The 23,575-nt window shown below is 36.5% G+C and overlaps 1 protein-coding gene across 2 annotated transcripts; it reads right to left on the bottom strand.

Annotated features, from left to right (window-relative positions):
• On the bottom strand, positions 1-23,226 carry LOC120626184 (transient receptor potential channel pyrexia-like). Of its 2 annotated transcripts, none has more exons than XM_039893559.1 (11): positions 23,106-23,226; positions 18,372-18,486; positions 17,439-17,633; positions 16,489-16,706; positions 5,376-5,557; positions 4,111-4,292; positions 3,008-3,233; positions 2,771-2,929; positions 1,583-2,698; positions 1,240-1,500; positions 1-1,171 (listed from the first exon to the last, which is right to left on the bottom strand). In XM_039893559.1, exons 1-11 carry the CDS (start codon positions 23,119-23,121, stop codon positions 308-310), a joined length of 3,534 nt encoding a protein of 1,177 aa, XP_039749493.1. In that variant the 5' UTR covers positions 23,122-23,226; the 3' UTR covers positions 1-307. The 2 variants fall into 2 exon arrangements, with proteins under 2 accessions (XP_039749493.1, XP_039749502.1); XM_039893568.1 differs by having other exon boundaries at positions 547-723.
• Between the last annotated feature and the right edge of the window lie 349 nt (positions 23,227-23,575).

Genomic DNA, 23,575 nt, shown 5'->3' with positions numbered 1-23,575 from the left:
TGCTATATAGATAAAAAAAATATTTCAAACGTCTTATGAATATTCCTAAAGATTTTACCTGACGTACGTCAGAAGTAGGGACTTCCAGAGTCACAATCCACAGTAAGTGCTAATAGAATTCTTGTTCGAGTGTACGGAGTCTGTAGCATACCGTCCGTGCACGAACGAAGCAAGTTCCGCTGATATCACGGCACCACGGCACGGGTTTTCTCCCATAATGAGATGGGTTTAGGCCGTAGTCCACCACGATTTAAACCAATGGAAAAGTTGTAAGCCGGATCGTTGTATATTAAAAAAAAAATTGTACTTATAAACTGCCAACTTTACTTTCTAATCTACTTAAGAACTGTTTTATAACTTCTATTTCTAAGGACATCTGGTCCATCTTTACATTCAATTCTTCTATAAGTTTTGCGTCTTCTTCGTTAGTCTTCACCTGAGCTTTAACCTCAGTCATACTTTCATCTAAACTGTTAAGACGTCTAAAAATGTCTTCGTATTTAATTTTTTGTACTAATGGTTGTTCTTTTTGATTCTCATCGTCCTTTTTAGCTTCTTGGTATTTCTTCTTCGTGATTGCCTCATGCATTTCATCAATTTTCGTTTTAAAAACTTCTAAATGGAACTCTTCTTCAAGTTGCTTCTTTTGCGCATTTGCTTTATCGATAATTGCATTCTTTAGATGAGATGGTAGCGACTTATAGATACGAAATTTTGCCCTCCCTGGACAGAAAGTTATAACTCCCATTACATTCCTTTTATTTTTTATACGATTATTCAACCGTCTGGGTAGGACAGTAGTGAAAAACCTATTATACACTAAGTTATCCAGCCTGCTTAGAAACTCGGCTTGCTTTGCAAGTCTTCGTATATTACCCAGTATTTCCAAGTCATTTATGTCATTAACAGCAACACCCACCATAAGATTCATAAGGACAATCGCAGCCAATATTAGAAATACTAGAAATATAAGACGAACTATAACCAGAGATGTTGCGAGTTCTTGTGAATGTTCTTGGTCAAAAAGCGCATTATAATCGAACTCTGATGTCATCATGACCATGGTTTTCACAAAAGCTGCCCATGGTCCATCAAAAGGTATTTTGGATCGGAACTGTATCATAAAACTGAGAGAGAATCCAACTACTAAAAATGCAAACGTTAATAGAATCTGAAATGAGTAATATGTTGTTAATTTAAGTAACGAAGCATCAAAAACAGTTTCTGGCATAATTTTACCTTAATAACATTCGAAGCCACTTTCCCAAACATGAGGAAGTAGTAACCCCAATTTGGAAACCTTGACAATAGAAACATGAGTTCTATCCAGGAACATAACAAAGCACTAGTAGCTACATGTCTGGGCCATTCAATCGTTTCTATTGATACCAGAGCAACAGTTGGCGGTAGAATCGCTGCTAGAGCTATTGATAAGAATTTGATCCAAGTCTCAAGTTGCGAAAAATATCTCATGCTTTTTGTATTCATGTAAAGGATTTCCTGTAATTAAATAAAAGATAAACACTTTAAAAGGTGCGCAAAGATATACATTGTATAAGATAACTTTGCTTTTTTTACTGACCTGTAGCATTATTAAAAATATGGTTATATATACTATTTGACCCCAAGCTTGGGGGTTCAATAATGCAGGAGGGTTATCTGCTGTATCTTTATAGTAGAAAACCGAAATAGTAAAAATTGTTAGTGAACTAACAAAAAGAGCATAGACAGCAATAATAGTATAGAAGAAAGGCAGCAAAGCCTTCCACTTTAAGTAAAGGAAACTCTCTACTAATGGGTGAACGAGCAGTTTCAACTGTCCAAACCTGTTACCCGTTTCAAGGAGGGCTTCTATAACTTTCATCTGTTCCATTTCGCAAATTGTTGGCATTAATATTCTGTAATCTACAGTTACTTCACATTTAGAATCTTGGAAATTCTGAGAATTTGATGAAATGTAAGAGTCCAAAACTTTTTCCATGAAACATGTAGGTTTCGATATGCTATGAATAATCATGTCTATAGCCGTCCTTCTAAACTTACTAGGGCCATCGGTATATCCTGATAAATCAGCTCCTTCTTGCAAAAGAAGTGTTATGATGTCTCTACTGCCATGATGGCCAGCGGTATGTAAAGGGTTCCAACCCATGTTGTTTACTTCATGTATGGTTGTCCTATCATGACCTAGTATAACTTTGGCTATTGTTTCAAAATTTTTTAATGCTGCTATATGTAGTGGTGTAGATGATTTGAATGGACTATCCGTTGTCCTTAATCGTATATCAGACTTTTTCGTCAATAAGTATTTCAGACAGTCTACATTATTGTTTAAAACTGCAAAGTGTATTGGGCCAAAACCTCTTCGATCTGCAGTTGTTAAATTGTTAATCATGTCCTCTGCGATACCATCGTTATATTCTACTAAATGTTTTAATATATCAACATGACCCAATTCAGCTGCAACATGAAGGACATTTACATCTCCTGGCATAGTTAGTTTTATTGAGGCACCTTCATTAAGGATTAGATCTACACATTTTAAATGTCCAAATAAAATTGCTTTAAACAAAGGCGTTTCTCCTTCTTCATTCTGGCAGTCTATAAAGTCTTTTTGTTTGGATACACTTAGAATTTCATTAAGAACATCCAAATCACCCAACGCCGCAGCACAGTGTATCGGTGTCTCACCATCTTTTGCCTGAAATTTATACAATTTAAGTAATGACTTTTATATTTTTAAAGTAAATTACGTTTTCAGATTTTAAATTACCCTAATCGTAACATCTGCTCCGGCTTCTAAAGCAATGCATACTCCCGCTACCCAGGCGGCTTTAACAGCGGCCTGCAACACTGTGTATCCATCTTTATCTTTTACATCAACCATAGCTCTTAATGGATCAGCATCTTTATAAGCATAGTTTGCTAGGATCTGAAATAGTTATCAACATTTGTTAATTTCTTTAAAAATTACAAAACCTAGACAATCTTATTCTTTTTTTTCAATTACCTTAAGAGGTGGTTCAAGTTCTTTGTTAACGCATACATGCAGAGGAGTAATTCCTTTAGAGTTAAGACAAGCAATAGACGCACCAGCTTCAAGTAATTCATTTATACAATCCATATTAGATAATTCAACAGCTGTATGTAATGGGGTGTCTATATTCATTCCACTACCCTCCATGCTATAATAATGACCACCAGCAGCCAGAAGCCTTTTGACCACATCTGTAAAACTAATATTAGAAAAAGTTAGATTTATATATTTGTCTAATTTTTATATCTTATTTATTGAACCGTCTTGCTCTGTCTTTTGTATGTTAATAAATCTTAAAACTTTGGCAAAAAGAGCATTTAATCTGACCTTGGAGTTTTAATGCACCTTCTGTCATTAAGTAGACTAAAATTAATTTTAATCTATTACATATATATAACATATACTAATTAACACTCTTATCGTTTAAATAATCGCAAGAACATACAAAATATACGAGAAGGTGCAAAAGCTATTATGACTTAAAATATTGAAATGCATACACCCATGTTAACTTTAAGTAAGAAGGTCGATACTACACTCGGAGTTACCAATGTTTTATGAACATATGTACAACCTATTCTTTTTATGAAATAAATATTTCTAAAATTACGCCGTAGTCGCACAACGCAGTGTGGTCAGTGTCGTGCAGAAGGGCATGTACAGGGTATGCACTAAACACGCAGATGATATAGAATAAAAGAGATCTCCGACACGAGTTAAAAAAAGCACCTACCCTGAGGTAGGTCCTTTTTAAACTCGCACTGCAGTTTTCTTTCATTTTACTTATACAGTGGCATATTTTAAGATTCGGTGCCCTGAGCCGGTAAGACTGACCACAACATAAACCAATGCAAAAAAGCAAAAACAAAACAAAAAATAAATACCAGTAGTTTGTTGACTTCAATGATAATAATGAATGAAGAAACTAAAAAATCATGCGATAATATCATGCTTGATCTACCAGTTCCGTCGGCCCTAGGGTAAATACGCCCAAGATTGTATATCATCTGCCCGCTTAGTTAATACACTGTTCCGCCCTTCGATCAATTTGTATCATTATTACTGACGATACTAACTTTCTACTGTTAATATCCTGGCCGAAATAATATCCAGAGCCGGCTACGTCAAGAGGCGTCCGACCCATCACGTCTTCAATGTTGGGGTTGGCGCCAGCAGCCAGTAGAAGTCTAGTACAGTGGCGACGAGCGCAAGATGCTGCCACGTGGAGCGGTGTCCAGCCAGCTTGGAGCAAAGGTAGCTTAACGGAAATATTTAAAGAGTTTAACACTTTGATAGGCGACAACCGAGCTCTTATTAATTAATCGAGCAATTATTACAAGCTCTCAAGACTGGTACGCCTGGCATTTTGTTTTTTAACACCCGAAGCTAAACGAGAAAGTGGTTAAGTTTGATGTGTCTCTCTGTGTATTTGTGGTAGCGTAGCTCCCAAACAGATAAACCGATTGTCGTTTATTTTTTTTTGTGTTATTTCCACTCATGCGCCAATGCTCGGAGAGATGATAAAACTGTGGGACAAGATAAACAGTTTGTCCTAAGGTAGTCGTGCAGGAACCCTTTATAATCTGCAACCGGGTTGCAAACTATATTTGAATTGCTTGAAACGCACATGTTTAGAAAAGTTAGAGGTGCGTTCTGGGATTCGAACTCGCCTCCCGAAAGTGAAGTCAAAGTCCTACCGACTGGGCTGTAACCAGTTTATAATTATTCGTAAAAAATACACAGTAACAGTTATGTAACTGTAAAGTTTAATCGCAATCGGTTCAACAATAAAGGTACGTATATGGATAAGAATAAATACACCGATAGGACTATATCAAACATTTGTTTGTACCGGCAGTGGCATGCACTTCATACATGCACAAAAGCACTGCATACCAAAATTATTTAATATCACTCGTATTGGAGGGGAATTTTTCCATTTTATGCCATGTACCCTCTTTATACATACCCTGGGTCAAAAACCTGATATTTAATATCACAAAAGCTGCTATTGTGATTTAAATTTTTTAGTTACATATATTTCCTAGTAAGTTAATTATAAAATATCTATTTTTTTATGTACCATCAACTAATCTCAGCACACGCCAACTAATGAATTTTAAAGGCAACATTTTGCCACTTTGTGTAGCATTATTGAAATTTCCTTAAGGCACTCTAATTTTAAAATAAACTAGTTTGTTACCCCCCGATAAACTAGCTTTCTATTGGTAAAAAATGGTTAAAATCGGTCTAGTAGTTTTGGAGTATTATCTATACAAATCAACAAAGAAAAAAATATGTATTACATAATTATAGATATATACCTACGTCTGAAACTTACAGTTCCTTCTATATCCATGCAGTCATGGTCGATATTATCACTCCAGGACTTAGGTAGGTGGGTTTCGACCCCAACCACGTTACATCTTACATTCACCATCTCCTTGGTCAATGGGCTGATTTTCTTCACGTCCTCTTCTGCTTCGGAAGACATATCATCGTTGGCCACCCTCCTTTGTATGTCTGAGATAAATATAATATACTATATTGTTTACAACAAAACAAATATTTGTATTTACTGGTAATACTTCATCATCATCATCATCATATCAACCCATTACAGGGAACAAGTCTCCTCCCACAATGAGAAGGGTGTGATGAGAAGGCCGTAGTCCACCACGCTGTCCCAGTGCGGATTGGTGGAATTCGCACGCCTTTGAGAACATTATGGTGCAGGCATGCAGGTTTCAAATCAAAATTTAAAGGTGCTTCCTGGGATTCGAACTCACCCGGCTCCCTGAAATTAAAGCCGAGGTCCTAACCACTGGGCTATCTACGCTAAATTTGGTAATCCTTCAGTAGCAGTTAAAACTCCAAGCTATGGAATAATCTAATGCTTTTTAAAACTGATTGTAAACCGAAAAAAGGTAAACAAGAATCTTCTATAATCAATAGCGGATGAACTGAACTTGTTGCTTTATGATTTACTAAAATATTTTTTACCCATATCTATCGTAGGCTAACTGCCTGTAAACTTCGTTTTTTATTTCGAGTATTATTGTACCATGAGAATGCCGACGCTGTAATTTCGAATAAAGAAAAGAAAATATGCCGTGCTGGACTAAGTTTATATCCTCTTTGCTGACAGACGCTGTAAAATCTGTGACCTGTGTCAGATTTTAAAATATTATTTTATTTGTTTCGCTCCGGTTTTTAAGTTCGTGCGGACGGAAGCCGTTTTATAATTATTACTTATTCTATCGTCTTAATTAGCATACTCGGGTGTTTCGGCGAGGTTGTTAGACGTGAAATTTAATAAAGCTGTCGTTTTATAAGTCCAACGGTAGGCCTGCTGGTAAATCATGGAAATAGCTCAGAATTTTATGGTTAGTACCTCAGAAAGAGTGGCTCGGCACTCCGCCGTCGGCTGGTTTAGTGGCGTCGTAAATTTTAAATGGTAAAACGTTATTGGCCAGTTTCATTTTTATTTTTCACTTTAATTAAGCATACTGAAATACCGAGAAGTGGTGATAGCCTTGTGCGTAAACGTTTGCTTCTGTACGGGAGCTATAGTGATGTTCTCGACCGTAACAATAGGCAGATCTAGACCGAGGTCTAACCATCCATCTTTGGAAGTTGTTTATATAGTAAATTTTGGGACCACTTCGTTAGCGCGATGCAGGATCATTGTGGCGCCATCTAGTTTTGTAATGTGGAGACCTCTAAAGCTTCCTTTTTCGAGGATCGAGTTCGCTAATCAAAACGCACGTCTGACTTTTTGTAGTTAAATGCGTTTTAAGCAATGAAACATCACGCTTTAACGGTGAAGGAAATCATTGTGAGACACATGTCTGAGGATTCTGCGCGATGTTCGCAAAGGCACACTCCTTTGAGAACGTCGCGCAGAATCCTCCAGAACCAGCAATTGGTCAGCGTTATCGACAACTGCCTTAACCCTTCTCATTCAGGGAGAACCGTGTCCAATAGTGGCCCAGTTCATTACTGGTCCACTATTGGACACGGTTCTCCCGTGAAAAATATATGCGTGACTAGACTTGTTCAGCTTTCATGAGGTTTGGATTTCAGCAGTTCAAATTTAACGTTCACGTTATTTTACCAATCTTCAGACTGATCTTCGGATTAATCTTCGGATTATTCTTCGGGCTAATTTTCGTAATAGCAGAACTGATTTTAAAAGGACCAGCATACATAGAGGATGTAGTTAGTAGTTACCCAGGCTACTTTTTAGGAGAAACGGAATCGGATGGTACTTTTCCAGTAATAAGGAAGAGGGCTTTGGAAGGTGCCAGAAGGTAAATAACGATATTTTTCAGGGCGCCCTCGCTACAAATACGATGTCCCGGATCAACGAAAACGGAAATGTTGTTGGAACAATAATAGTCAACTGTGAAGGTATTAAAAGTTGCTGCTAATGTGAATTATTATTGTCTTCATATGCGTATCATTTCTGTAAGCTTACGAGTCAGCGCACGGGGAAAATCTCTGTTAACGCCTTGGAGTATATCTCTAAACATTGGGTCGGGTCGGTCGTCCTACGTCTACGGTAGAATAGCTGTCGGTATGCCAAATTTCCGCAAAACCCGCCCAGTGGTTCACTTAATTCTGAGCAGTTTATTACCTAAGCCAGTTCAGTAAGTCAGTCATTTAGTCACTTTTGTCTTTAGTATTAATGAAATCGATGTGTTTTGACCAATGTCCTTAAAAAAGCTTATTAATTCGGTTGCTAATAAATCCGTCATTAATAGACGCATTTGCAAAATTCTTTTTTTTTCGAACGGGGTTTATCTCGAAATGGTCCCATTTGAATTATATATAGACCTGATGAAGAGTTTCGGAGACAGCAGAACTCTTCAGAAAACGCCAGCAAATCTACCGCGATTGTTACCATCGCATAAACATGTACTGTTTACGGAGTCTCACAAAATAACATCACTTCTGTACACTCGAAAGGGTTACGCAAAAGTATTACTTCAATCAAAGTTCTACCAACTTTGACCGACTTAGTTGCTAATTTTTTCGCGACTGAAAGCTGGTCGTAACACGTAGTATCCAAGCTAGATATTTACAAAATGTAGTTATATTTTTAAGCTGGTATAAAATATATCATCGAAATCGTATTTTGTTGGAAGTAGTATTGTCTTATCGTGTCTTACAGACTAGTAACAGTCGTCAGATATAAAACTTTTGGCCGAACCACAAAGAGCTACATTATCCATAATAGTTACAGCTATAAAGTGTCTCTTGAGAAATTATGCCGGCCATTTCCTGAGCCCTAGCCGCTACAGCAGCTATAGCTGGGGAGTTTAAGCATCTGGCATCGTCTGTTATCTGTTGTAGAACTGCGAAATAAAATGGGACGTCGCGTTCATGATGTATACGAACAGTTGGAGAATTTATTTCTTTGAGTCTCGGTACTGCGGGAATTGTGTGAATAGTTCAATCTAAGATCTAAGATTCTACAAAGCCGGGGCATAGCTTGGCACTTACGCCCCATCCTTTTCTCATTTGAGATTGATGGTGAATTTTTTTTTAAATTCTAGAGACTGGGTGCGATTGCAGCCAATGCTTGGGGAGAATTTTAAAAAAGCCCGTTACCATCTCTAATTGTTAATCTGGGATATCGTAGTTATATTAAAGCCTGAACGGTTCCAATGCGACAACTTATCGGAACGCTAAATCGTTTTGCGGCACGTCCTTATTAGATAGAAGCAGGCGTTACCTAGCGGAATTCCATGATATATTATGAAGATTAAGCTTATTTGCTATACGCCGCGCTAAGCTTTCCTTTTTTAGCTTTTCGCGGTATAGCAAATTTAGCGGTATTTTATTTAATTTAATTTTTATTATGAAAATTAAGCTAAATTTGCTATACGTGCAGCGGCACGTCCTTATCGGTTGGATGGTAACTAGTCACGGCCACAGCCTCTTACCATACCTGACTAGAAAAAACTCAGAAATTATAAATACCCAAATTGTCCCTACTGGGAATCGAACTCGGGACCTCCCAGTTAAAACCACAGCGCTCACCGCTATAGTATTGGCGGTTTTGAAACGTCAAGTTTGTCTGTTTGTAGTGACTACCACTGGTGCGGAAGGCAGACTGTACCGATAATCAGCAATCTAGAAACTAAGCAGTTACTCAATTCCAACATAGATTTGGATTCCAGATGGATTTTTCTACTTTTGTGATCGCTGACATAATTAAACATTTCATTTTGATTTATACATTGAAGAAACATTTACTAACAAATTGCTGTGAACCGCGTTATTGGTCCGGGTTTATTGCGGGTTTTTACGAATCCAGGGATAAACCGTAGCCTAGGTTACTATTCTTCCTTTCAACTAACCCTGTGCTAAAAACTAAGTACAATGATTGTTTAGTTAGGGTTTAAAGGAAGGCGAAACGTGAATGAATGCTTTTCAGTATTTCGGTGTTAATCTGTATATTATTTAAGTATTTATGCATATTATTCATGAAAGTCAACGCTTCAGAAGTGGTGGGAGCTTGACTTCACCTTCGGGGGGGCCGAGTTCGAATCCCAGCACACACGAATCTTTAACTTTTCTAAGTTCTGTGCGTTTTAAGTAATTATTATATCAGTTGCTTCAACGGTGAAGGAAAACATTGTGAGGAAACCTGCATGCCTGAGAGTTCTCGATAATGTTCTCAAAGTTGTGAGGAGTCCTCCAATCCGCACTGGGTGGTGGACTACGGCCATAACCCCTTCTCATTGTGGGAGGAGACTCGTGCTCTGTAGTGGCCCGGTAATGGGTTGATATGATGATCCATGAAAGTATTCATTAGTCATCTTAGTATGAGTCGCTCAACGGGCGATGGAGAGAGCTATGCTCGTAGTATCTCTACGCGATCGAATCAGAAATGTTGAGATTCGTAGAAGAACCACAGTTACCGACATAGCTCAACGAGTCGTCAAGCTGAAGTGGCAATGGGCCGTACACATAGTTCGGAGAAAGGATTGACGTTGGGGTCCCAAGGTGCTGGAATGGCAGCCTTGAACTGGTAAGCGCAGCGTTCGTCGACTGGAGTATGGATGGACTTTGGGGTCCCAAGGTGCTGGAATGGCAGCCTTGAACTGGTAAACGCAGCGTTGGTCGACTGCCAACGAGGTGGACAGACGACATTGAGCGCGTCGCAGGTAGCCGCTGGATCCAAGCGGCTCAGAACCGTGGAACTTGGAAGTCCCTACAAAAGACCTCTGTCCAGCAGTGGACGTCTATCGGTTGATATGATGATGATGATTACGATCTTAGTATGAATATCACGCTTACTTTGAGGCTAGATTACGATGTATGTTGTGTGTACGACAGCCGATTGGCGCAGTGGGCAGTGACCCTGCTTTTTGAGTTAAAGACCGGGGGTTCGATTAGAGCAACTCGAAAATCTTTGTGTGATGGACATGCATGTTTTTCGTAAAAATATTCATCAGTCATCTAAGTACCCATAACACAAGCTACGCTTGCTTTGGGGCTAGATGGCGATGTTTGACTTGTCGTAGTATATTTATTTATATTATTTATTTATTTTATTCGGTGTGGGAGGAGACCTGTGCTATTTAATCGCCCGGTGATGGGGTGGATATGATGATGACATTAAAACAATTACTTCTTGTCCAGGTTTCCCGGAGACCACAACGCTGGACAGTTTAACAGCAGCAACGTATTCCACACACATGAGAAACTTGTCGCATTTCGCTTCGAATGCTTTAAAAGAAATTGTAAGAACCTTCTCGAATACCTCCAACTCTATATCCAATGAGGGATTGATAAGGGCTTGAAATTAATTATATTGAATATCAATAAAGAGCAAGCTTAATTTGCTATATACCGCAACATCCAGACAGTGCAACTTATATTTTATATAAGCTCACTTTTTCATGTTGACACCAGAGCTTCTTCAGGACATTTTGTGCACACATATACATCAACACCAAGACACACACACACACCCATACACACACACGCACGCACATATGCACGCACGCACGCACGCACACACAATATCGCACGCACGTAAACGCACACTCACGTACACACTTCGTATGTTTGGTTGCAAAATAAGCTTATTCTGCATTGTCTAACATTTCGACAATTCGACAAAGTAAATTGACGAGGCGAGGCTTCTGTACTTAAAAATATACTTATTTTTAAGTACAGATGCATCGTGGTGCACCTTTATACTTTCTACGGCACCCCGGGGTGGGAAGCTCTGCAATAGAAAATCAGGGTCCAGATTTCTATTCACATAGACAAATACTGGAACCGTGTAATACTAATAGAGAGTCACGGTCCAGGTAGGTTCATGTATGTTCGCCGAAGCGTGTGCACCGAGTCCACGCTACCATGTGGAAACGCTTCACATTCCTACATTCCTATTGCGTAAATTTAAGCTAGATTAAACGGCCTCCCGGTATATATCAATAGTATATATATACAGTGCAACCTTAATATAACGTACCTCAGTATAACGACTTCCTCGATTTAACAAATTCTTCGTAATCCCCTTGAATTGTCCATAAGAGTCAATATAAAATATACCTTTACATTGCGAACATTCTTTGCGTACAACCTCTTTATAACGAATTTTCAACTATCAAGAAAAAGTATTCATACCTCTAATTAACGAATTTTGCCAACCCAAAACCTTTATATAAAGTTTCCACCAATAATATAACTCTTAATCTTATAATGTGATTCATGTCTCGACATGTTTCGACACGCTTTTGTTTGTACAGTAATCATTGTTGTTTTGATGGAAAGTAATGTAAACACCTCTGCTCGTCACTATTGTTAAAGATTTAAGTTAAAATGGCTCAGAAACGTAAAAGTTCTTTTACCTCTTTGTAACGAATTTTAGACCAATCTAACCTCAACATAACAAACCTCAGTTCAACGAATTACTTGATATTACGAATATTTTCTTGTTCCCCTCCGATTTGTTATATCGAGGTTGCACTGTATTTATAATGTATAGCCCTCAGAGTGCATCGTTACTCATTTTTATCCCTACATTCACATTTATAATATTATGAATGTGAATGTAGGGATAAATAAAATATATAATACGATAATACACACATGGCCAGCTAGCTCCAAAGTAAGCGTAGCTTGTGTTATGGGTACTAAGATGACTGATGAATATTTTTTAATTAATAATTCAAAATTAATTTCTTTCAAGTAGGGTCAGTTTATAAGCAGTTTCGAAACGTCAAGTCTGTCCGTTTGTAGTGACTCTACCACCGGTTTGGAAGGCAGATTCCACAGAGAAGAGCCGGCAAGAAACTCAACAGATTGCTCTTTATCAACATCATTTTACAGTTTACAATGAAAAAATATATATAGAATATTTTTTCTATCTTGTGAGAGATGAGAGCGGGAACTATCCTGGGATTTACTTATCCTATTTGATAGTCGACCGGCGCAGTAGGCAGCGACCCTGCTCTCTGAGTCCAAGGCCTTTGGTTCGATTCCCACAACTGGAAAATTTTTGTGTTTTTGTCTGGGAGTTTATCTGTATATTCAAAGTATTTACTTAAATTACCTATTCATAAAAGTCTTCGTCATCTTAGTTCCCATAACACAAGCTGCGCTTACTTTGGCGCTAGATGGCGATGTGTGTATTGCTTTAGTTTATTGTTTTGTTTTTATTGATTATTCTTTTACACCTTATAATTTGCCTGTTCTTTTTTTCAGGATGTCACAGACGAACTGGTTGTGCTGCGGTTGGTCAGTAAGAAATCTGAAGCCGTGGTCGCTCCGGACGACGAGTTTCATTTGATTGTGGTCATGAGGCGAACATAGTCTACTCAGAAAATCTAACAGCAGTGGCGTGCATAGAGTTCTTCATGGCATAAAACAATAAGATGGCTTAAAATGTAAAAATCCTCCTCCTATAATGTATATAAACTTTTTTGCATAGGCATTGCTTTTGTGTATGAAGTGCACGCCAATTTCTTAAGGCTGACTTCGTACAGGATTTTTTTTTTCAATTAACTTTTTTGATAATTCGTTGAAAATGTTATCAATTAGCCATAACTCCATAAATTTCCTTTGTCTTCTTTTCCATTTGTTATATATAAAATAGCATTAAAAAAATTCTATTTTTTTATTCACTACCTCTCTCGGCGATGGTACTTTATCGTAAATCCTTATGGCTGATTTTTTAGTTAAATCTTTCGAAAAGAATAAATTAAAAATCAGTCGCTTGCCCAAAATGAGGGTTGAAAATTTCAACATCATCATCATCCCTTAAATCATTTTTAGTGTCTTATAGGGAAGCGGGATTTTTTTTTTATTATATTAATAGCGGGCCAACGAGCAAGTGGGTCAACTGATCCTAAGCGATCACCGCCGCCCATAAATATCCGCAGCACCAGAGGAGTCATCGATGCGTTGCCGGCTTTTAAGGAATTGGCTATCCGCCCCTTGAATAACCCTAGCTAGATTGTATTTTTGAGGAAACACATATGATAGGAGATTGTTCCATAATTTGCAAGTGCGCGGTAGAAATGATCTGGTATTTCGATTTTAGAGCTCTCCACACTGCTATAATTTTAGATGGCGGGTTTTTTTTTTAATCTATTGCTATCGTTTTAGATGGCGGGTTTTTTTTTTTATCTATTTGTTTTCATGAAATTTACGTCACTAGTCACTCTATACTCTGTTCCTATAATGTAAAAAACTTTAACGACACTCATGTTTTGAAAATAGAATAATAAATTTTCCGAGTGGTTACAAGAAATTATAGTATCCTATTATAGTATAAAGGACTACGTAATCGATAAAAAAGCTTGGGTGTAAATTATTGCTCTAACCAGGTTGCTCTTCTAATAATTTAAAATGACATTGTGAGATGGTGATAACAAAAAAAAAAGACCCGGCTAAGTTTGTTGTGGGCTTCTTCTTAGACCAGGACGCGTTTGGAACCCTCGTAGCTTTAGTTTTAAGTTTACGAATGTGGTTATCGCCATCATCTCACTACCGTGTAATTCTTATGTACGCATCAAAAGTGCCACCTAAGCGTTTACTTGAATAAAGATATTTTTGACTTTGACTTTTGACTTGAAAAGTAGTGGAGTTTATTACAAGAAAAACCTACCAATCGTTTTATTACTTTTTTTGAATCATTATCATCATCATTATATAAACCCTTTACTGGCCCACTACAGGGCATGAGTCTCCTCCCACAATAAGAAGGGGGTTCAGATTGTGGAGTACCACGGTGGTCCAGTGTGGATTGGTGGACTTCACACACCTTTGAGAACTTTATTGAGAACTCTTAGGCATGCAGGTTTCCTCACGATGTTTTTCTTCACCGTTGAAGCAAGTGTTATTTTAACTGCTAAAAACGCAAAAAACATAGAAAAGTTAGAGGTGCGTGGATTCGAACACGCCTCCTCGAAAGTGAAGTCGAAGTCCTACCTACTGGGCTATCATCGCTTTTTTGAATGAAATAATATAATTAAGACTATAAGATCCTAAGATTACAAAATAATAAGTCTTTGCAATATTGATGAATTAGAAAAGAAAAAATAATATTTTTCGTTAAACTTTTTGTCAGCCTAGGATCATGTAATAAATCATGAAGATTTGTTATTTCATTCGTTCTGTTTTCCACGATGCCATTTCGATTATTTATCGACGATGAGTTTACGCCGTAAGCTGAGCTAGCCAATCTATTGTTATTTCAGATTATATTTGTGAAATCGAGATCGTGAAAATATAGTCTTCCGGAAGTTGTTAGATTTTGAAACAGATATTTTAATAAGTGGATTAAATCGAGCAGTGGCAATGCTTGTAACAGGTCTCTATATGTACTTTAACTATTAATATGAAATCGGCAAATTATACAACGTGTAACTGAATTACGAAATACTGTTAAAGGGTGCATAAATATATTTCACAAGGAATCATCCTCTAAAAATATTAAATCAAAAGAATCATATTAATATTACCATATAAACTAATTCAAAACATTTTAAGCGTTTACTTCTGACAACCCTATTGAAGATAAAACACTAACACGCGCATCGTATCGTACGCTACGCTACGCTACGCGTACCGTTATAATAGATTATTTTGCATGTGATGTTAGGGCTGTATCTATATTTGTTTCAATAAAGACTATGGCAGTTGTTTACTCAAAAACTTTCAGCGCTTTGGTTTTTCAGATATGTTTCAGGGCAGTAATTTGCCTCTAAAGCCTGGGAAGTAATATTTAAGTCTTTATTTATTTCAGTTGTATAAGGTCACCGGTTCAAATGATGTCTTCCCAATTCTCAGAAGAATCTTTATAAAAATATACTAATATACAACACAGCTTACGTGTTAGGTCTAGCTTATCCAAGCAACTTCACATGTTCTACTAACAGTAAACCACAAACATCCGTTGACAGGTCGTATCATGGTCGTATCGTGGCGTGTCAATTGGTGGCTACGCATTATTTGATCGCAAACGCTGCCAAACCTAACCAAACGCGGTAATTTTTAAATATTAAATTAGAATTATAATATACCAAACAAATGCAAATGAAGTTCCTATCAGTGTGTATTTCCAGGTCGCTATCGAAGTGTGCAGTGGCGCACAGGGCAAAGATTATAAGGACTGTGCAAGTGCTGAGTGCTATTTAGACGATAGAGTCATAAACATAAACACACTATCAAATTTCATTTTCACTATCAACATCATCTATTATTATTTATCAATCAGAAATGATGAATCGTTAGTCATGTATGGGAACGATTCGGTCGATCAGTACAGTAAAATTATTTCACGCAAAAGCGCGGGTATTTCGAAAGGTAACTGACTCTTGATGGCCTACTGACGCAGTGGGTGGCACCCCTGCTTTCTGAATCCAATGCCCTGGGTTGAATTACCACAACTGGAAAATGTTTGTGTTATGAACATGAATGTTTTTCAGTGTCTGGGTGTTTATCTGTATATTATAAGTATTTATGTATATTATTCATAACAATATTCATCAGACATCTGAGTACCCATAACACAAGCTACGCTTACTTTGGGGCTAGATGGCGACGTGTGTATTGTTGTAGTATATTTATTTATATATTATGGGGTATTTCGAAAGGTAACTGACTCTTGATGGCCTACTGACGCAGTGGGTGGCACCCCTGCTTTCTGAATCCAATGCCCTGGGTTGAATTACCACAACTGGAAAATGTTTGTGTTATGAACATGAATGTTTTTCAGTGTCTGGGTGTTTATCTGTATATTATAAGTATTTATGTATATTATTCATAACAATATTCATCAGTCATCTGAGTACCCATAACACAAGCTACGCTTACTTTGGGGCTAGATGGCGACGTGTGTATTGTTGTAGTATATTTATTTATATATTATGACGGTATTAAGAGTTTCTTGCTTACTGTGTATACATTTTTAGATAAAATACCTTCTGGAAAATCCAGCAGAACTGCCATTTGTCTTGCATTCCCCGCGAATGCAGCTAGATGTAATGGCGAGCGACCAAGTCTGTCTTGACGGCACTTCTCTGCGCCAAATTTGAGCAGGAGATCTAAAGAATCTCCTCCAAGCATGGCTGACATGTGGCAAGCTGACACCAGGTCTTGACGACATGTCGCGTTCGGACTTGCACCGGCATTGAGCAGTCTGGAAAAGTGGTATTCATTGAAGTATAAATGAAAACTCTAAACGTTTTTCTCGTTTTACTGAGTCATATTTGTTTTACATGTGACTCCTTTACATTTTATAACTTTTAGATAACATTTATGTTGTTAAAAAAATCAGAAAAATTGATTGATTTTAAGCTGAACAAAGTTCTTTTGTATACTTTACGCTCACCTTGCGGCTGTAATTGCATCGCTATGTATTAGAATAGAATTGTAAGTGAGCCGGAGTATCCGGTCCGAAGGTATATAATTGTTGATTTACTCCAATTTGCTGAACTTTATAGCTTTTAAGTAGAACCTGGCCCACCACTATATTTCTTCTCCGTCAAGGTTCACAATAGCTTTAAGCATTACGGTGTCCAGTTGGTTGATTTCTAAGTTGCTGCTGACCGCTCTCTTATGGGCGTTGGGCCTGGAGCATTGAATTAAAAACACACAGAATCCTTATTCAGCCATTATTGTATGCAGTGCATTGCGTCCAAAATTTTGATGCTTCAATTTTAGACGTGTAAACGGTTTCTGAACGTTCTTAATTCTGTGGTCTTGGGTGTTTAATATTGATGTTATCTTTAACAAGTCTTACCTTAAACATTTCAAGTAGTTCGGTGTTCAGGTGCCCTTGTCGCCCGTCGTTGCGTTGTTGTTACTAGGATCAGTCTGCTGAGTTGCGGCTGGTGGTGAATATGGCGTGTATATTGTTGTTAAGTCTCACCTTTCAACTTCTTCTACATTATGCGACTCAATAGCCTCGAGAAGTTCGGTGTTTAGTCGCCCCTGTCGCCTGTCGTTGCGTCGCCATCTCTTAGACCACTCTGCTGAGTCGGGGGCTGGCGTGGTGTCGGGGGTGTATATTGTTGACGACGACCCGATTGGCTGCACTTGCAACGACATGTATACGGGGGGTGCACTGAAATAAGTATAATAAATACATATTGGTAAATTTGCAGGAACATCTACACTACGATTGATATTAATGTACAAGATTGGTGCTGATACTGTTGTACAAAAATCTCAAAATTAAACTTAATTGTCATCATGTATTAAAGTTGCTCTCAATTTTTTACACTTTACATTGTGTCCCGTGATAACCTCTTCTCAATGTGGGAGGAGACCTGTGCCCTGTGCCCGGTAATGGGTCTATATGATGATGATGAAGAAACGTAATTCTGACAACACCGCGGTAATTTTACTCAAAAAAAAATTGAGACGTCGGCCGCAGCCGCAAATTTATTTCTTTATTCGCCTACCGCTACATACGTTCGTACGTATACACGTATTTTCACTTGCCCTGACCCCTACGAGTACCAACACTGCATTGTATATGTATACATAGGTATATATGCAAATATATATGTTTATTTATATGCACTAACTATCTCTCTTCTTGAGCTGTGTTTTACGTCATTGGTTGTCTGGGAGAGATCGCTAGGTAGCGATAAGGCCGCGAAATTGTATACTTTTTGTTAATTTTTTCTTTATAAATTTTCTACATGTTTATGTGGTGTACAATAAAAGTGTATTCATTCAACACTGAATTTTCCGGTGCGGGGTCGCCAGCACATTAGGAAGTTGAAACCTCAAAGTACATTAGTTTTTGAGGTGAATGGACTATAATTTATTGGTAGTTAAGTAAAACGCAACTCACGGTGTGGTCCCATTACTTTTGGCGGCAGGTTTCGGTCTCGGTGGTCGTAGTTTGTCATTGTGCTGAGACAGGAGTGTTGCATTTTCATCTTCTTCAGGCTCCGCCTTTTCTACATCTAAAAAGTGTTAGCACGTTAAGTCTATTTCCAACCGACTTAAAAAAAGAAGGAGGTACTCAATTCGATTAAATGTTTGTTTTTTGTATATTTGTAACGCGATTACCAACAAACTTGGCACCGACTTAAAAACCCTTAGGAGACCTGTGTCTTATAGTGGGCCCGTAATGGATTGATATGATGATTATTTTTTGCATATAGTACCTACTTAATATTTAGGTGAAATTAACTCAACACTCACAACAACACTAAACAAATTCTTTGATTCAGGTAAATAATATTTTTTTTTTCGAAATCTAGAAAATCTAGCAAGGTGTTAATACCCGCATCTACGTTACACATGAATATAAAATGTTCTCAAATACTAAGAAACGAAGGAATTATTTAACGTCATATTTATTAACTGACACAGCAATTAGCTTTGATATGATCATAATTACATAGATTAGGATGGCTGATACGTACACCTATCAAGGCAGGTTTACACAATTCAAGTAGCTGGATCCCACAAGTGTCTTTCAGTGCTAGATCTAATGTATAAATTATTCTGGTGTTTTACAACTAGAACAAAAATATGAATTTTTACGTTCTCTGACCTAATAATTGAAAAACGATACCTTAACCTATCACCCGCATGACTGTTTGTTTAATCGTTAGTCACAGAATATATTCGAATCTTCTAGACCACGGGATCCCAACCTCATTAAACCAGACGCACTTACAAGTTAAAAAAAATAGTCACGGCGCCCGCGCTCTAACTTATCTAGTTATAATAGATAGGTACTTGTTAGTACCTATCTGCCTGATAGGCGCGAAAAATAAAACAAACACATGAATATAATAAATTATAAATTATAACAAAGAATTATGGAAAATATACTATCCCACCCTATAAGAAAAAGACTACAAAAAAAAAAGAACAGAACCTCTGTACTTTCTGCACCTCTGTACTTTCTACGGCGCCCAGGTTAGGAAGCCCTACTCTAGACCAAAACAATGTATATATTATAGTTAAAGAACGATGTAAATAATAAATTGAAAAAAAAACTTCTTTTCTTTTCCAGTTACTGCGAAAATCACATCAAAAGTTATAATAACCGGAATCCGATACCATCACGTGCTTTCCAAATCATGGGGACAAAGGACAATGCTAATTTCCTAACCCTGAGTTGATACTGAGATTTTTTTGACGGAAAACTCCATAACCTAATCTTGACCTGCCACTAGAATTGCATCCAGGGTCTCGTCACCCGTAGTTAAATAACCACTAGACCGTAAAGAGGTTTCACTCAATGCATTGAAATGAAACTGGTATGATGTAAATCAGCGATTAATAATATTATATTTTATATACCTTTTAAGAATAACGCCGCCAACGTGCCTCTCTTCCACATCTATTATATTACTCACTTAAACTAACTTATTAAAAAGTAATAATTTTAGTTTTTAACTTAGAACTGAGAAAACACTATTTAACTTTTCACATTAGCACGTAATACAATGTTTAGGTATTATATTTAAAACATGCTTTGAGATTTTAATAAACAAAGTCACCATTGTTTTAAATTTTTCCATACGCGCACTTTGTTTTTTTTAATGTTTATCGTATGAACGTTAGCTGAAAAAACTATGTTTTATGGGTAGATATATTTATGTTCAATCTTAGAGACGCAACGGTGTCAAACTTATCGTGTGACTAAAGTGAGGGCAAACATGCCTATTACATCTAAGATGAGTTTGTGCTAACAACCTAGCTGAAGGTCGCTGGTGATACATGGCCATGATCGGTTATGTTATCAGATTTATTTTGACTCATAAATACGTATCTTATACCCACGATAATACAGATTAGGCTCAATCATTTTGATTTTGGAAAAACAAAATAACGTTTAAAAGGTACGCACATGATACCTTTCGCCATCAATTACAAACAGTAAAACTAACAATTATTGTTAAAGGGTTCTAATGTTTTGTGAGTCTAACAGAATGGATTTTATGGCGTCATGGAAAGAAAAACTCAAAATGTTAATGCAAAGTAAAGCTCCTAATGCGCAGCTTGTGTTATGGGTACTAAGATGACTGATGAATATTTTTATGAATTATATAAGTACATAAATACTTATAATATTTAGATAAACATATAAATATTATATATGTTCTATTATATATGTATTATTTTAATATTATATGTGTACATTTATGAAGTATGTATATTTTATTTATTATTATTTATTCATTTTTGTAATTTATTTTTATTATTTAAGTATTATTTTGTGTACACCCTAACCTAAGATCTTAACATAATGTACTTTGGTACGTTGCCTGGTAGAGATCGCTGTTAAGCGATAAGGTTGCCTATTGGACCTTTTTTTATTTTGTGTTTTTTTTGTTTTAACTCTTTGTATTTGGTGTACAATAAAGTTTATTTTGATTTGATTTAAACACCCAAACACTGAAAAAAATGCATGTTTATAACACAAACATTTTCCAGTTGTGGGAATCCAACCCACGGCCTTGGACTCAGAAAGCAGGGTCGCTGCCCACTTCGCCAGTCAGCCGTTGAACATTACAGAAAAAGTTAAAGAAAGTATCCAAATTATTAAACATTTAACCACTTATAATAATAACGTTAACGGTTTCTTCTTTCTTTTTTCTAACGACGCAACGCTTAGTACACTGTTCGGAATAGCACTTGGCTGTTTTTATTAAAATATTATATTTGCAAGATTTTTTACGTCTACACGTCGGTGACACGTATAGTTCCGGTAGAACTGTTAAAACTTTAAACCGTGCTTATACAATTAACTGAACTCTTACTCTAACCCTACTACCAAATATAAAAGTAAAAAGTCCATCTTAGAAATGAAGGCTGGGTCAGGTTTAGAAGGTACTAAGTAGGTGCATTACGTTACAAAATGAAAACCTAGTAACTGGCTTTAGAGCAGAAAAATATACACTTTTTTATTTTTTATTTCTTTATTTTATAGAGTAGCGCTTGACTGGAAATACACCTGATACAGCCTAAGGGTGAATGCACTTGCCTACCAACTGCCTATTCACTGTGGTCAGGATAATGCATTTGAAATTTCAGGGTTTTTCGGTGCAGCGTATTAGAAATGAGGAAACAAAGCGCTTCTTCCATGTCCATGGGATATCATATGGGTTCTTAAGTTGTTGAGTATTCGAAAATGAGGTTCAAAATAAATTATCGTTAAATCGTTATTCACGATTATAAAAATATATGCTTTTTATGACTTAAAATATATATAAATTTCTAAGTACAAGGTTATCCTGTAAACAATGAACTAAAATTTTCTCTACAGAATAAAAGTAAGGTTTTCTTATATATTTACTCTTATTTTGGGATAAAATTAAAAAAAATCCTATAGGTGTAATATTTTGGGGGTTTTAAAGAGTTAGTTGTTTCCACTGCATAGTTAGACGAACTGTAGATATTTTTGAATTTCCTTTAAATCAGTTACTAAATTTGCTTTATTACAGTCGCCCTATCCCAGCACTTAGTGATCCACTAAGAGTAAAGACCACTCACAAAGTGCAATTAAAGCACGTAATAAAGATTAGAGGTCATTTCAAAAGTTCAAGCTTTTTAAAATGGCGTGCGCTTCGTATACCTGGAAAAACTGGCTTTATTTTAAGATTATGCCATCCCAGCTGCCAAAAACATGTTTCGAGTTTTGTGTGGAAAACTGTGGGGAAAATAAAGCTACCTGATAGCTCTAAGTAACATTTTTTTTTAATTCAAGGTATCACAAAATTTTATTAATTTCTTCCGTACCGGTGGTAGTGTCACTACAAACAGACATACTTGAAGTTACAAATAAATGAATTTTGAATTTTGAATAGATTTCAACATGATCAGGTGTTATATTAAGGTTCGTATATTTACAATCAATATGGCTCTTGTGACATTTTATTTAATTTTCAAAGTACCCTTTTCACACCTCCATTCACTTCGAGTGAATACAGTGTGACAAACCTTCTCTTCACTATATCAATCATAAAAACAACAGACATACACCTTTATATTTATTATTTTTTACAGAAAGGAACAATGAATATGTTATATGTCTATTTACAATCTTGTAAAGAAATTATTAATTAGTTAGTATCTTTATTAAGTAATTAAAAATGCATGTATTTAAGCTGAAAATTTTCAGAACCCTAGGGGGTGAAGGCACTGAAGCTGAAATACAAGGTTTCTTAGTTTAGCTTCAGAAGCTTGTACTAAAATTGTTATTTAAGGTATCATGGAGGCCCCATCCTATAAAATAAGAAAACCTTTTTCTATATTGTTAAGACTAAAGATTTTATGTAAATAAATATAATAATAATAATAATTAATAGATTTAAAAGTTGAGTCCACAAATGGACGCGTTTTCAGCATTTAAAAATTAACAGTGCGTTACGAAAGTTGGATTATTTTGTTTTTACTTTGTCCCAACCTATGTACCATCCATATTTATATAAAGCTTACCTACGTAACAGATTATCCAATCATTTACCTATTATTTAGGTTATAATGCCTAGTTATTTTAGGTTATAAATACAATTTTACGAAATAAAAGTAAATATTATTATTATTATTTGTGTTTACCTACCTCTATATTTTGGCATATTTATCCACAGAAATGCACTTATAACACAATTTTAAACGGTATCACTATTCATTAGGTATCATCTACACATCACGATTATTTTGTTTATTCAGGACAGTCCGCGATTGACTCTCGACTAAACGTAAAAATGTAGAAGTACTAGCGAACGATTAGGGTTATCAATTCTTGAAATAGTTCTCCTTTACCTGCATAGAATTTGTAATCATTAGAGACGCTCAATTTGAAAATAGATTTGTAGATATTTTTAATTAAATCTGCAGAGAAGAGTGGCATAACACTAAACTATTAATACTTCCATCTGTTTTTTTTTTAAATCATAGTAGGTAATGCTGTAAATGCGAAACCGTCACCGGAAGAAAAACGCGGGAAACAGCTAGTAGATTCATCATCATAATCATATGAAACAAAGAGAAGTGGCTAAAACCGTATTCCACCACGCTGATTGCAGATTG

Source organism: Pararge aegeria, chromosome 1, assembly GCF_905163445.1.
Source record: "Pararge aegeria chromosome 1, ilParAegt1.1, whole genome shotgun sequence".
In the NCBI taxonomy this organism is placed as follows: Eukaryota; Metazoa; Arthropoda; class Insecta; order Lepidoptera; family Nymphalidae; genus Pararge; species Pararge aegeria.
The sequence above is the reverse complement of the archived record's forward strand: the minus strand, read 5'-3'. Positions and strand labels throughout refer to the sequence as shown.